The sequence below is a fragment of the Myotis myotis genome, unplaced genomic scaffold (assembly GCF_014108235.1).
Source record: "Myotis myotis isolate mMyoMyo1 unplaced genomic scaffold, mMyoMyo1.p scaffold_m19_p_17, whole genome shotgun sequence".
Taxonomy (NCBI): Eukaryota; Metazoa; Chordata; class Mammalia; order Chiroptera; family Vespertilionidae; genus Myotis; species Myotis myotis.
This window is the reverse complement of record NW_023416321.1, coordinates 42682116-42698179: the sequence shown is the minus strand read 5'-3', so window position 1 is coordinate 42698179 and position 16064 is coordinate 42682116. Positions and strand designations below refer to the sequence as shown.

General features: G+C 42.5%; 1 protein-coding gene across 1 annotated transcript; it reads left to right on the top strand.

Annotated features, from left to right (window-relative positions):
- Positions 1 to 6: 6 nt before the first annotated feature.
- Positions 7 to 14292, top strand: LOC118672159 (protein SCO1 homolog, mitochondrial). Its single transcript, XM_036341639.1, has 6 exons — positions 7 to 343; positions 1248 to 1338; positions 3778 to 3975; positions 5307 to 5399; positions 8437 to 8552; positions 13418 to 14292. The coding sequence occupies exons 1-6, from the start codon at positions 59 to 61 to the stop codon at positions 13550 to 13552; spliced, it is 918 nt and encodes a 305-aa protein (XP_036197532.1). The 5' UTR covers positions 7 to 58; the 3' UTR covers positions 13553 to 14292.
- The last annotated feature ends 1772 nt before the right edge of the window (positions 14293 to 16064 follow it).

Below are 16064 nucleotides of genomic sequence, written 5' to 3'. Positions count from 1 at the left end.
GTCAAAGTGGAACCGGAAGTCGAGGGGCGGGGCGAAGGAGGCGCGACCTCCTCGGCTCATGGCGGGGTTGTTACAGGGATCGGGCCGGCTCCTGCGGCTTCCGGGTGGTCAGCTTCGGCTCCTCTCGCCTCGAGGTTTCGGGGTGTGGGGCCCGGCACCTGGGATCGAGGGCCTCTCCCTGAGGCCACGCTGCGCGCAGCCGGAGAAGGGATGGCGGGCCTGGGGGCTCCCCCGCGGCTGCCCGGGATGCCGGCGCCTCAGCTCCGCGATGCCGCCGCCGCCGGGGGCGCCGGGACCCGAGCCAAAGGGCCGCCGAGACCCCTCGCGCCCCTCGAAGCCCGGGGTGAGTGCACACGCGGAGCACCTCCTGCCCTGGTCGCGGCCGTCGGGCCCTCCCACCTGGTCGTCACCTCGGAAAGCACCCGGCCGCGCCTGAAATCGTCTGCGGCCCAGCCGCTCACCTGGGTCAACATTTTGGGTTTCCTTAGCGTCCTCCACCCGAAACTTTCCATTGTTGAGGGGTCAGGGCGTTTTGAGAATCTCGACACACGGGTCCCCCTTCGGAGGGTCGGTGTGCACCTTGATATTGAGCAAAATAGGGATCGTTGTTGCCTGCTGGATAGGTCCCTTTTTTTTTTTTTTTTTTTTTTTTTTTGAGAAGGGGGTTCTTTCAGGTTCTTCTGACCCAAAAAGAACTTACAAGCCACTTCCTCTAGCTGGTGGGTGAGGGCAGTGTTTGTTGGATCTGTGGGATGTCAATGAGTTAGGCCTGCACAGCCTCTGCATCTGGTGACTCGCAGAGAACCAGGAAATGAGGATGCCATGCGTTTGCAGGAACGTTGCACTCGCAGCCTCTTGCACTTTGCAAGCCAGGTTCACCTCCCGAACTTTACTTGGTTTATTGATATTCACATTAGCAGCACCAGCAGGTAATGAACTGGTTTTCAAGTCAGCAGTGGGGATCAGAGGCACACTGCTAGTTTTTTTCCCCCCCCAAATGAAAAGAAATGGGCTGAGCGGACTTGCCCTTGGAAACGTGCCTTGGTGGTTGCGTTTAGGCGCCCAGATACTGCTGCATCCGCAGACACTTTCAGTATGTCCTCATCCCAAATGGCATGAAACGTTCCGCACACTGAACGATATCAGGGCCCCCGTTTTGATATTTAAAAACTACGGTAATATGTTCAGTGTGGTTAAATGTCTGCGTCTTACTAGTGGTTTTGGTTTTGAAATCTCTGCCCCAGTAGCCCGTTTCCTGGAAGTCGCTAGCCGTCACGTTTGCCATTGGAGGAGCTTTATTGGCTGGAATGAAGCTCTTCAAGAAAGAGAAGACGGACAGTGAGTACATGTCATTTGGTCAGCTCTGCATAACGTCTTCCCTGCCTCTGGACTAGCATCTCTTTGTTTTTAGACTTTTAATTTTGAAATAATTTTAGGTTTACAGAAGAGGTGTAAATATGGCATAGAGCAGCGGTTCTCAACCTGTGGGTCGCGACCCCTTTGGGGATCGAACGACCCTTTCACAGGGGTCACCCAAGACCATCGGAAAACACATATATAATTACATGTTGTTTTTGTGATTAATCCCTATGCTTTAATTATGTTCAGTTTGTAACAATGCAAATACATCCTGCATATCAGATATTTGCATTACGATTCATAACAGTCGCAAAATTACAGTTATGAGTAGCAACGAAAATAATTTTATGGTTGGGGGTCTCCACAATGTGAGGAACTGTATTAAAGGGTCGCGGCATTAGGAAGGTTGAGAACCACTGGCATAGAGAGTTCTCATGTACCCATTACCTAGCTTCCCCTAATGTTGACGTGTCATGAAAACTGAGAAATTAGAATTGGTACACACGCTAGTCCTCACTAAACCACTCACTCACTTTATTTGGATTTCACTTGTTTTTCTGTTGCCTTTTACCTGTTCCAGGATCCAATCCAGCATAGCACTGTCCAACAATATGAAATGACTTCTTTTAGGACAGATTTGAACATAGTGCGAAGTCCAGAGGCTACAAAGATGACTAAGATGCATTCCAGCCTTTGCGATACCTGTGAAGTAAAGATTTTACTAGATGAGGTCCTATCAGGCCAGAGGGAAGTTCAGGGTGCTCTGAGGGCCAAAGGAAGGCTCAACCCCTACCATAAACCGCTGGGTATCAGCAGATGGAAAAAGGCCAGAGACTGACCATGGAAGACAGAGGGAGGGAGAACCTGTGGTGGGAAGCTAGGAACCGCTGTGGACAGGCACTTGAAGTGTTTAGAAATTGTTTACAACAAGTTTATATTTTAGCAAATATTCTAGGACTTCTTAAGATTTGTTTTAGAGTCTTCAGTAAATCTTTACAGTGTCACTTAAATCTGTTTTGATTTTTTTAGTGTCTCTTGATGCCATTATACACAGGATGGTGTTTAAATCTGGGAGTGAGAATTCATAGGCTTTAGAACCTGAGCAATATAAGATTCATGCAGATATTTAGACCTTTCTTTTGTATAACTGCTAGTACTTTATTGATATAATTTTCATATTCTAATAAGCAGTTAAGTTCCTTTAGTTTCACAGTGAAATAAAACTGAAAAGCTAGGAAAGTGTTGGTAAAGACATTTAAGGAAAATGCAAGCTTCATTTGACTTTAGTTTGGAATGTCACCTGCAATTAATAACATTTTTATTAAAAATGTATTATGATACATACAATATTAAAAGTGTTCCTAAATCATTTGAAAATATTTGCTTGACATGATGCCTCAGCATTTTTTAAATACTTTATTGTATATTTCTACAAATAAGGACATTCTCCAATATAATCACAATACAGTGTTCAAAATCAGAAAATCGACACTGATATGCTTTACTGTTGAGTGTTCAGACCTCTTTAAAGTGGTGCAGCCTGATGCCCTTTATGGCAAAAGTTGTCTGGTTTAGAACCACACCTCATGCCTAGTTGCGTTTTTAGTCTCCTTCAATCTGTAAGTTTTTCAGTTTTTACTTGACTTTCGGGACCTGATATCAGCTATCTCTCTAAAAACCCTGTTTCCTTTTTGTGGAGGAGGATATTTAGAAGTCGGGATACGAGTTTGTTGTTATTGGTATATGAGTTCAGTGTGTCTTCTCCCAGGTCCTCTCAGTAGACAGAGCTAGGAAAGAGATATACAGTATATGTATATCTTTTTATCTATATTTCTGTATATATAGAAACCATAAGTTCATTTTGTACCTCCAGTTTCTTTCCAGTACTGCAAGTTTCATTCTAGTTTTCTTTCTTTCTATTGTTCTAACTCCTTGTCCATTTGTAACTCTCTTATCTCTAATATATTTACTGATTTGATCAACCCCCGGTAAGCAAGTAAGCTCCCATCCCGTTGACCCCTCCCCTCAGCACACAGCTGCCCTCAGCACACTCAGGCTCAGACTTCCAATGCCAGGCCACCGCCTTGCCCTCTTGGGCTCAGGCATTCTGTATAGCTGTGCCCCCTCTCTCACCCGCATTATGGCACTCCTGTTGGCTTAGGATTGAATTGTTCCAGAAGAAATATTTTTACCACTTTCGTTTCTTATCGTCTTTAGTACATATTAGATTTAATTTGATTTTGTTTTATTTTATGCTTATTTTCCTTAAGAGGTTTTTTTCAGGTTCTTGAAAACTGACACTATTTCTTGTACATTTTGTGCCCACACAGCCATTAGTATAGTATGAATCATACATCAGGTATTGAGTAACTATGGTTATATTGACGATTTGTGTGTGTGTATTTGTGTCTGTTTAAGAGCTGGAGAAGGAACGGCAGCGAAGCATTGGAAAGCCTCTACTTGGGGGACCATTTTCCCTCGTAACTCATACCGGAGAGCCCAAAACTAATAAGGACTACCTGGGTCAGTGGGTATTGATTTATTTTGGTTTCACTCATTGCCCTGATGTTTGTCCAGAAGAACTAGAAAAAATGATTCAAGTCGTGGATGAAATAGGTAAGGAAGCCATCACTTACTATGAAAAGTATGTTTACTTAATGTCCTTAATGTTACTATGCTTTTCACATTCTAGTATTATTGTTAGATGGAGGTTTGTAATTATTTGGTTTGTGTGAACATAAAATCTTAGTGTTAGGCTTGTCTGTTGCTTGGATTCCCATGACCTATAAATTCTCCACCAAAAGAAGCTTGTTATGATGCTAAATATTAGTTTGCTTAAAAATGTCAATGTGACCCTACCTGGTTTGGCTCAGTGGATAGAGCGTCAGCCCACCGACTGAAGCATCCTGGGTTCAGTTCCCAGTCAAGGGCATGTACCTCAGTTGCAGGCTCAATCCCCAGTCCTGGTGCCGGCACGTTGTGGGAGGTAACCAATCGACATGGATGTTCCTCTGTCTCTCCCCTTCCCTTCCATTCTCTCTAAAAATCAATGGAAAAATATCCTTAGGTGAGGATTTAAAAAAAATGTCAGTGTGGTCTGGGTCTCTCTTAACTCTGCTTTGTATCCCTTTATTGTGGCTTCCATCATTGACTCCACTGTTGCCTTTCCCAGATGACTGTTGGTTAGACTGAAATCTGTGGGTGGTCTATGACGTGCAGTCAGGGGCATTTATTAGTACCAATAAGAAGGCAGGCTACATCCTTCTTAACACATTGCGTACCGCATAGAAATCTCTAAGACATACGCCAGGGACCGACGTTTTTGGGCAAACTGCACGTTACTTAAATCATCATAATGCACTTTAGGTGTTGTTTTTCAGTAATTATAACATTTTTATTTACAAAAACAATTAAACAGTAAAAGTTCCTAGTGCTTTTTTAACGTATGGCACTGTGTAAAACATTTTCCTCTATGAAGAGGGACCAAACAAAATTTACGTAAGTATCTAGATTTGCTCCTTTTTCCATGGGTGTGAAAAACGAGAACACCCGTGAGCGGTCCTTAACAGATGGCGCGTGAAACACGAGAAAACTCCTGAGCGGTAGGAAATGTGTTAAAATGAATTATCCCAGGCTATTCGGTTCTTGTGAATAGTTTGCCCTGCCTTTGGGGCATGGTGGGGGGACTAACCTATAATATGGGTTGGATTAGGGGACAAGATACCCTGGTGCAGGTATTTGGTGGGTTGTCTGATTCCACCACAGACAATTACCTGTCTGTTTCTCCTCAAGGCCATCCCATCCCCTTCCCGGTCATGTAACACCAGTGTCAGATGTGCCTTCGTTTCCCCAAGCCTTGCTGTAGTACTACACTCTACTGTAATTGCTGGTTTTCTTTGTCGTTTCCCTTACAGTGTGAATACTGACTAACAGGAACTTTCTTTCAGATGATATTCCAACTCTGCCAAATTTAACTCCACTTTTCATCACTATTGACCCAGAGAGGGACACAAAAGAAGCCATTGCAAATTATGTGAAAGGTGTGTTCCATTACTAATACTTAATATCTGTTTAGCTCTACAGTTTTTGAAATATCAACTCATTTGTACCTTAAAATGGCCTGTGAAATAGGGAGGACAAATGTTATCTCCAATTTTACAGTCAAATAAAATGATGAGGCTCAGAGTTGTGACTGTGGCTAGTAAGTAAATAAGACACAGGCTTCTTAATTGCTGGGGCAAGGTCCTTTTATTTTGTCAGGGCAGGAGAACTCAGCCTTCGTGTATCAGCAAAGTCATAGAGCCTTGAATTGAGAGTAAGGGGCCTTGTTTCTAATTCTGCCTGTGCATCTCATTCTCTCCTTTGTAAAATTAATGTGCATACGTTCTGGGAGTATGTGCATTGAGAGATTAAAAATAAATCTTATATAAACACATTTTGAACTCAGGACATAGTTTATAAACCCAAAACATTGATTATGACAAACATAACTACTAGTGGAAGGATTTCAATTCAAACATCTCAACATGCAGGTCAAAACCTATTAGAAGGTACTTTTAAAGACTAAATAGTAGAATTAAAGGTGAATACTTAGGTTTTATGAGCTTAGGTGAGTTGCTTAATTTCTCTAGATTTGAGTTTTTTCAGCTGAAAAGTGTGTTGAGAATAAAGATCTGATCAAACAGGTTTTGTTCTTATACTAGTGTGCAGAAGGTGGGTGCTTAAAAATCAGGAATTTAAGTTGTAGTTATGGTGAAATTGATTTAAATTACTGGACAGAACAACTAGTGAATAGTTTTATATTTGTTTTTATTATGACACAGTCTAATGCACATGTCCTCTAAATCTTCAAGGTTATTTTTTAAAATGTGTTTTTGAAGGACCTTACTATATATTTTATTATTTAACAGACTGATTGAGAGATATGAGAGATAATTGACAGAGTGTATATATTTAAGTGTGCAGTTTGTTACCTTTTGACATATGTGTGCTTGGGAAACCATCACCACAAAAAGAGTAAACATATCCATGCCCCCCAGCAGCTTCCTTGTGCCCTTGCTCATCCCTCCCTCCTGCCCCTCCACTTCATCCACCCCCTGGCTTCGGCAACCAGGATCTGCTTGCTGTCTATGTAGATCAGTTTGCATTTCTACAAGTCAATGTAAATAGAATTATAGAATATGTACTCTTTTTTTGAATGGCTTCTTTTAGCTTAATTATTTTGAGATTCATCCTTGTTGTAGAATGTATCAATAGTTCATTCATTTTTATTTCTGAATAGTATCCAGTTGATAGACACTGGAGTTATTTCCAGTTTTTGACTATTACAAATAAAACTGCTAAGAGCATGGATATGCACCTCGTTGTGGTTTTAATATGCGTTTCCCTAATGTTGAGCTGTTGTTTGCCATCTGTATGTCTTCTTCAGTAAAAAGTGTCTCTCTATATCTTTTGGGGCTGTTTGTTTTATTTATTCACTTTTATTTATATTCCTGATATAAGTCTTTTATCAAGTGTATGATTTGCAGATATTTTCTCCCATGGCTTGTCATTGCAGCCATGTTTTTTGAAGAGCAATTTTCCGTTTTGATGAGATCCAGCTTATTAACTTGTTCTTGTATAGATAATGGTTTTGGCTTTATATATAAGAAATCTTTGCATAATCCAGGGTTACAAAGGTTTATGTTTTTAGTGTGTAAAAGTAGAATTAATGTTCATAGTTTGCAAGTTTGTCAGAAACTTGGGCAATAGGGTATTTTCTAAAGCCAGAAAAAGCAGGTATACTAGTAGCAACCAAACTATAAATACCCCAAATGAATAGATACCTGAGTTGCTGCACCTAACTAGACTACCAAAACCTTGTGGTGATACTTGACAGTGATTGATGAAGTAATCATTAGTAATTGCATTTGGGGGGATTTTAAAATATTTCAATTAGTAGCTAGAAAATTATTGAAATTTCAACAATTTAAAAAGGTCTGGATGTGCAACTAATTCAGGCTTCTTTTACCTTTCTCTTCATTTACTCATTGAGCAGAAAAGAAAGACAACCCATCTTGCTTTTTCAGTACCTGAACAATTTTTCAGTTTAGAATGAACTAGTCCAAGGAATGAAAATAGGCTTTCAGAAGAAGGTACTGTGGTTAAATGTTGGACTATCACTTTAATATCTGATGAACCCAGGTGTTTTAAGTGACTTTCACCAGCTTACTTACATAAATTCCAAAAACTTAACAGCAGATCCGTAGTATGAGATTATTTGCTGGAAAATGAGATACAGATATTTTGACCTGGTGTGAACTAATAATGAGACAAATTTTTATCTCATGATATGATATAAAGATAAAAACTATAGTGCTTAATTCATGACAATATCTTTGAACTTCAGCATATCTCATTATTTAAAAACAACTAAATAAGAAATGTGACAAATAATTAGAATATATTCCCTCTTTACTAGATAGTCATGAAAGGATGTGACTGATAGATTATTAAGAACCAACTTTCACTTTCATTGATCTTCTATATTAATATCCTGTTTTCAATTCCATTGATTTCAGCTCTCATTTTTCTTTTCTGCTTACATGGGGTTTAATTTGCTCTTTTTTTTCTAGTTTCCTAAGGAGGAAACTTACCAACTTTAGATCTTTCTTCTTTTCTAATGTATGCATTCAGTACTATAAATTTCTCTCTTAAGCACTGCTTTTTCTTCATCCCACAAATTTGGGTAAGTTGCATTTCCATTTTCATTTTTCAAAATATTTTTTACTCTCTTGAAATTTCCTTTTTGACCCATGTTATTTAGAAGTGTGTTTATCTCCACATACTTTGGGATTTTCCAGCTATCTTCTGTTACTGATTTCTAGTTTAATTCCAAAGTGACTTGTATACCACAGGAAAAATTTTATTTGTTCTCTATGTGAAATTTTTTTCTTTTGAAACATGAGGAAATGTTTAGGGACTCACAGGAAGAAAGTAGCAATAGGGCTTCTTTATAACTAGTACTGCTTTTTCATGTAGGGGTAGGTTGTTTTGTGCGCTTCTCATTTTTTGCTGTCTTTCTCATTTTTTATTTAGAATTTTCTCCCAAACTGGTTGGCTTGACTGGCACAAAAGAGGAGATTGATCAAGTAGCCAGAGCTTACCGAGTGTATTACAGCCCTGGCCCCAGGGACGAAGATGAGGACTACATAGTAAGTACTTGCTCAGGTTTCTACCCACAGGCCAACTCAGGGCTCAGATGTTCATATAGATTTAAGTGACAACTGGCATCAGAGAGGAAAGAAAACCTGAGATTTTTGCAAAATCCTTAGGAATTAGGGATAAAGAGAAGCCAGCATTTTGGAGCAAAGCTGTTTTACTTGTTAAAAGCATTGTGTTGTTTCTGTGTCCCCTGTGAAGAGGTCAAAGAAATATGCTTCTTTTGAGAAGCAGTGTCTGGCCATAAGGAACTGTATTTTGGGGTTGAATGAATAAGGATTTAGAAAAGCAAGAGAAAATAGGAAAGGCACAGATAGGTAGACTTTCTATAAGGTGTATTTTCTTTATTTTTTTTTTTTTCTTTGTTAATCCCCACTCAAGGACACTTTTTGTGTTGTTTATCCTCACCCCAGGATATTTTTCCATTGATTTTTAGGAACAGTGGAAGAGAGAGGGAAAGAGAGAGAAATATCAATGTGAGAGAAACACATCGATTGGTTGCCTCCTGCACGAGCCCTGACCAGGGCCCAGGCCGGGGAGGAGCCTGCAACCAAAATATGTGCCCTTGACCGGAATTGGACCCAGCCTCCTTCTGTTTGCAGGCCGACCCTCTCTCCACTGAGCCAAACTATCTAGGGCAGGTGTATTTTCATATCTCTATATGACTTGCATCATTAGATGTTTAATGATGTGCTTTTTAATGATTCCATTAAGGTTTCTGCTGTAGCTCATACATTCAAGAGCTATCTACTTTCATCAGCACTGCCCCAGGAGCCCTAGGCTAATGCCCGAGCTCCTGAGTTCCGTTTCTTACCAGTGGTTTCACAGTGAAGCACCAACAAAGGGCATGCATGCTGCTCTATTCGGTTTTCTCAGTAGGACATTCTCTCCCATCACAGTAAGAACGGACATTGCCTGGCCGGCATGGCTCAGCGGTTGAGCACTGACTTACGAACCAGGAGGTCAGGGTTTGATTCCCAGTCAGGGCACATACCCAGGTTGCAGCCTCGATCCCCATTGTGGGGCATGCAGGAAGCAGCCAATCAATGATTCTCTCATCATTGATGTTTTTCTCTCTCTCCCTCTCCCTTCGTCTCTGAAATCAATAGAAATGTGTATATTTTTTTTTTAAAAAGTTGACATTGTATTTTAGTATCATTTCCATTTTTTTCTTCAGTTGTCATACTCTGATTTCTGTATTAATTTGGATGGACAAAGTGATTGACCAGAAGAGCTCTTTTACCAGCAAAGCTGTTTTATAGAAAGAAAGCTGGCCAGGACCTTGAGTCATTGATCTGCTGGCTATGCCATGGCTCATTTCCAAGAGCAGTGTGCAGAGGGGACATCTCACTGTGGTGCTTTGTCTGCGGCCCTATGGTTTCTCTGTCACCTTTGAACCTGGGGCACACTGTAGCCTACAGCCTCAATTTGGCTTCTGGTCCCTTTGCTTTAATCTTATTTTCCATAATCTTATTTTCCAATTCTGATGCCTCCTAGATTTAGGGAAACTTGGGTTCATGAGAAAAAAAGACAAAAATTAGCATATTTCCATAAGCCCTAAGTTTAAGGAAAGAGGAAACCCTGCTGTGGTTTCCCCGTGTTGCACCAGCAGCATGAGAAGAATGAGAAGAGTACAGGGCGAGAGGAAGCCATGGCAAGAAAGTCCAGCTTATTTACTCTTTCTGTAAAAGAGAGTTGAATTAACTGGTTTCGAGTTTGGGCACTGAGGTTTGTACTGTGTACATCATCCAGAATGGGATGTTAATGTTTTATCTTAATGTGGAGTCCATTGCTCTACGTTTGCCAAATCAACCAATAGGGGGAGACACTCTCCAGTTTCTTGGTTCATTAGTATGGCTTCTGCCCTGGAAGTCACAGATTTTCATCCACAAGATCGTGTGCGAAACTGCTGTTAAAATTTTAGGAACTGCAGGAGGCAGGGAGTATCTTAAAGGTTGAGGTGTAATGGAATGAGGTTTTCTTAATCTCAAACAATAGCAACAAGGTACGCCGCTGGCTTCCAAACGCCAGCGGAGCCCTCAGAATGGCCTATGTGTGCTGGTGTGCCAGCCGCTCAGGGGTCCACTGAAAGCTAAATGTGCACAGCGCTGCCCGGTGTGCATGCAATCTGACAGGACTTTGTATGCATGGAAACTACTTTTGACAAAGAATATGAATGGCTTTCAAACCAAAAACAGATGTTCAGTGTCATTCAGTGAAAAGCATATGACTTGTGATGCCGTTTTCACTTGTTGGGCCAGCAAAGATCAAAAGCTTGAAACATGTTGTCAAAGTCGAATTTTGGAAAAGAGCCCAGAAGCTGTTGGGATGCGGCACTTCCTGCGCGGTTGGCGGGAACGCCCTCTTCAGAGGGCCCTTTCGGTTAGAGGTTCTACTGTTTGGAACTTACCTGTAGCTATAACCTGCAGCATTGCTTATAAAAAGACTGAAAACCAGACAACCATTTCTTAAAGGCTTACGATATATGTGCTGATACAGAACAACGTCCAGTATGCCATTAAATGAGAAGAAAAGTATATTGTTACTTCTTTGTAAAAATAAATAGGTGACAGGTGGTAAAAGAAATAAGTAGATAGAAACTCACACTAATAGATGCAGAGAATTTCTCTAGGACAGGAGTGGGAAACCTTTTTTCTGCCAAGGTCCATGTGGATATTTATAACATCATTCCCAGGCCATACAAATTTATCAACTTAAACATTAGCTGCTGTATTTGGTCAGACACTTAATTAACTCACCCCTGATGCCTTGGCAGGGCCAGACCAATGATTTCATGGGCCTTTTGCGGCCCACGGGCCGGACGTTCCCCACCTCTGCTCTAGGAGAACACAGGACCTGGCAGCAGGGCTTCCCTCTAAGGAGAACTGAGGGCTCAGAGGGTCTGGAAGAGGAGGACTTTCGTTGAATAAGTGTGTTCTTTTTTATGAGCATAGTCACCTTTTCAAAAATTAAAAGGTGTGTGCGTGTATATACAGTAGAGATAGTGGCAACAGGATCTAAAACGATTGTGGACTTTGAAATTGGACAGATCTAGGTTCTAAGCTTCGGTCTGGCATTTACCGATTTGATAATTTACCCTCTCAGCCTATTTTATTGTTTGTAGAGGTGTCTGATACCTATCTCCTGGGTTAAGGTGACACTTGAAAGAGCTTGTGCCCTGGCCAGGTGGCTCGGTTTATTTTTCTCTACTGGGAACTACTAGAACTTTAAAGTATCCCACACTAAAAACAGGTGGCAGTTTGCTCTGCCCTTAACCAAATGTGCATGAGACTTGACCACTGACAAGTTTAACATACATGGATAGTACAATATTTTTATTATGTATTAGAAAGTAATTTATATTAAGAATACTCATAAAGTTAAGTTCACTGCACTGACATTCTATTTTTAAATAGAGAATAGAGAAAAGGAAGAAATAGGGAGGAGGAGGGGGTAAGCTTTAGGATAAGGTTTGAAGATGAGCTGGAGACCTAGTTCTGACCAATATTTCAAATGTGTGGAGAAGCACAGAGCCCCTGCCCTGCTCCTGCAGTAAATGATGCAAGACATGGAGTCACAGCTGCTTGAGCCTGCGGGGTACATTCTTTCCGTATCTGAGTGGGCAGGTGGCTCTTTCCATTTGCTGTGTCTTTATGAATGTGTGTTTATAAAAAAGTAATTACCTCACGCATATACCATATGTTCGGATATATTTGAGGGCTGTCTCCAGTTTGGTATGTGTGATCACATCCCTGTCTTTTAATCTTGCCAAATAACAATCAAGCCTGCAGTAAATTCCAAGGACTCTAAATTCTAAGTCTTCTGCTCATTTAAAATGGGGTTTTGTGGAATCATGTAACTAAGAAAGACTGGTGACTAGTCTAAACTTAAGTTAGAGCTAGGAATACTTTAAGAACTTTGCCTGGAAAGGATAGTGCAGTGGTCGGCAAACTGCGGCTCGCGAGCCACGTGCGGCTCTTTGGCCCCTTGAGTGTGGCTCTTCCACAAAATACCACGTGCGGGCGCACACGTACAGTGCGGTTGAAACTTCGTGGCCCATGCGCAGAAGTCGGTATTTGGCTCGCGAGCCGCAGTTTGCCAACCACTGGGATAGTGGATTTTAGGTGACCCCTCCGAGGTGTAATGTGGCTTCTCAGGAGTTTCCCGGTGCTTTGCTTCGGATGGGATTGCCCTGTGTAGTGTAAGAATTTCCTGCGGGAGAAAGACACCTGTTGTCATGTTTCCATTTGAATCACTGCTATCAGGGCTAAATACTGTGTTAGAGTCTGTAACTTTTATAGTTAGTAGTTGGTTTTCTGGTTTCTTCTCATGAAACATGGTAAGCAGAATTCAGGTCCTGATGAATTGACAGCCAGCCAGCTCTTCCTAAAGCAAAGGCATAACTCATTGAAGAACATAATTTCTCCCCAACACTTTCAATTCCATGCGCTATGTCTTTGTAATACAGTCCAGGGGTCTGATGAAATATTTTACTCATAAATGTCAGCTCTTCCCAATCGAGCATTGTCCACAAGCATTGACCGTGTTATGAAGGCCAGAGCTGCTGTTTCTTAGAAGTGGAATCTTTTTGCAGAGATTGTGTGGATATGCTAAGGATTACACCAAAGGAAATCCAAATTATAGCTGATGTTTCAAGCAATGGTCAGTGCAGAGTTCTAGAACACAAGCTATTTGAGATAATGTGTCGCTATAATAGGCTTCGGCCCATTCAGTAGATAATAGGTGCCATGGGTTATTTAAGCATCAATGTGAAGTTCTGTTACCCTGCTGCACCTAAACAGTAACATAAGCCGCTTATGTTGGTAATCTTGTCATCCCCACCCCCCTTTCTCTGCAGGTGGACCATACCATAATAATGTACTTGATTGGACCAGATGGTGAATTTCTAGATTATTTTGGCCAGAACAAGAGGAATGCAGAAATAGCTGGTTCCATCGCTGCGCACATGCGGGAGCACAGGAGGAGGAGCTAGCCAGAGCCGCTGCCCCTGCACTGTTCTCTGCTGAAGAGGAAGGAGCTCCGTCTCCCATAGGAGACCGCTGACATATGTGTGCAACCTGCAGGATGGCCTTCAAGCCGTGAGGACACCTGTGTATTGGACAGGGCCTGCCACCCTTGGAATCAGCCAGCGTGGATTCTTAGAACTTACCGGTTACAACCAAAAGTCTCCCAAATAGCACCGCAAGACTGAGGACCAAGTTAATATGAAGCCAGTGGAGTGGACCTCGGAGAAGGACACAGCCGAGAAGGAGGCATAGTCCGTGCGTTTCCGCCCGGGTTAGGGCCCACTCAGTGCTGCTGCCTCTCCTTTGTCTGGGACCCCTGCTCCTGCAGGTTGTGGGGCTGGATTCCCAGGAAGAGTGTAATGTCCGCAGTGCTGTGGCTTCCCCTTCGAGTCTGGTGGCTGATGAATTAGGCTCGCTGCCGTTCGAAGTTGCTCTTTACACTTGAAAGCTTATGTGGAGTCGTCCTTGTTAAGAAATATCACTGTCAGGTCTGCAGTGCGTTCCCTCTCAGCAGGTGCTGGTCTGACTAATCAAGAGAGAATCTACTGTTTGGGGGAAACCATTAGATTTGTTTCTTTTGGGAACTTTTATGTGAATTTTAGCCAAATGATGTGCTAGGTTTTCAGTGACACAGCAAATGGAAACCGAGCTCTTTTCTGCCTGTACTGATTGCTCTGTGTGAAATAAATGTGTTTTCAGTTTTGCAGCTTGGACAAGCGTGACCTTTCTCATGGGTGAAGAGCGAGAGCGTAGATGGCAGCACACAGCTCAGGGCAGACTCCCACAGACTGGAGGGGACGGGTGGGTGGTGCTGTAGTGCAGGCTCCCAGACCCCGAGCGGATTCACTGAGTCGGGTGGGATGTAGAGGCTGCGTTCACAACAGACGTCTGACGTGCTTCAAATGCTGTGGCCTGGGAACTGCCTTGAGAAAAGGTGAGAGAACAAGGTTTGGACGGGGCGGAGTGAAGACTTGACCATCACTTTATGTGTCGATGGAAGTACACACAGCTGGCCCCTGCCGGTTTGGCTCAGTAGATATACTAGTAGAGAATCGGCCTGTGGACCAAAGGGTTCGATTTCGGTCAAGGGCATGTACCTTGGTTGCAGGCTTCTCCCTGGCCCGGACCCTGGTCAGGGGCTCATGCAGGTGGCAACCAATCAAGTGTTTCTCTCTTTTTCCCTCTCTTCAACTCTTCCTAAAAATTTCAGTGGAAAAATATCCTTGCTGAGGATTTAAAAAAAAAAAAAGTACACACAACCAGGAAATGACTGTTGAATGATAGAATGAATTTTGGCCTTTTTCTGAATTTCACTTTTTTCACCTATAGCTGCTGTATAAGGCAAAGCCCTCTGCACCTGTAGCTGCTGTATAGGGCTAAGTCCTCTGAAAGTTTTTCAGATCCTACCACAGCAGGTATAGTGCCTAGTCAGACCACAGATTCTCTGTGCACATCAGTTACATTTTCCATGCACATGAAACAAGCCTATCTTTTGGGTTTTATATGTCTTCTTAATACCTAATTAAACCTACTCTAAAGGCATGTCAAAATATGTGAAAAAGAAAAATCATGAACAGTGGTTATGGGCTGAATTGTGTCCCCCAAAACCCATACGTGGAAATCCTCACCGACCTCAGAATGTGACTGTATTTGGAGATGGAGGTCTTTAAAGGTGATGAAGTTAAAATGAGACTGTCAGGGTGGGCCCTCCTCCAGTCTGACTGATGTCCTTATCAGAGAAGATCAGGGCACCCAGCACCCTGTAAAGACAGGCCTCCAGAGGATGCCTACCCTGCCGACACCTTGATCTCAGCCTTCTGCCTCCAGAACCGGGAGGAAGTACATGTCTAGTTGCAGCCCCTGGTCTCTGGTTCTTCATTACAGCAGCCTTAGTGAATGAGCACAGTAGCTGTCCCTTCTTGGGGTGGGTTCCTTAGTAAACAGCTACAAGGTTGGAATGACTTTCCCAGGAACCTTGTGAAGGTGAGGAACTTGCTAAAAGGCTAGTCTCATGTAACAAGATGCTAAGTGTCTAAAATGCCAGACACTTTAAAAGATGGTCTGTTTTAAGCCACCAAACAGTTGTGTGGATCACTGCAGCGTGCTTGCTGTAGATAAAATTGTCTTCATTCTCAGCTGTTGCAGGTTAGGCCTTGTGTAATGATCCAGAAAGGGAACAGCAGCTTTTGAAGAAACCTTTGATTTGCTCTTCATTCCAGTATCAAGTTTAAAGGCTTAGGATTCAGATGTTAGAAGCAGGGAGAGGGGCCCCAGGGATGACGTCCAAATCTTGATACATGAGGAGACAATTCCAGAGGTGAAGGTGGTGCCTTTACTTCTGAACCTCGATTAGAATTTGGGCCCCAGTTTCTAGTCAAGTCCCTACTTGTTCCACTGCTCTGGGGTGTTTATGGTGATACTAGTGGCCTGGTGCACAAAATTCGTGCACAGGGGGCAGCGGGGGGGGGGGGGGGCATC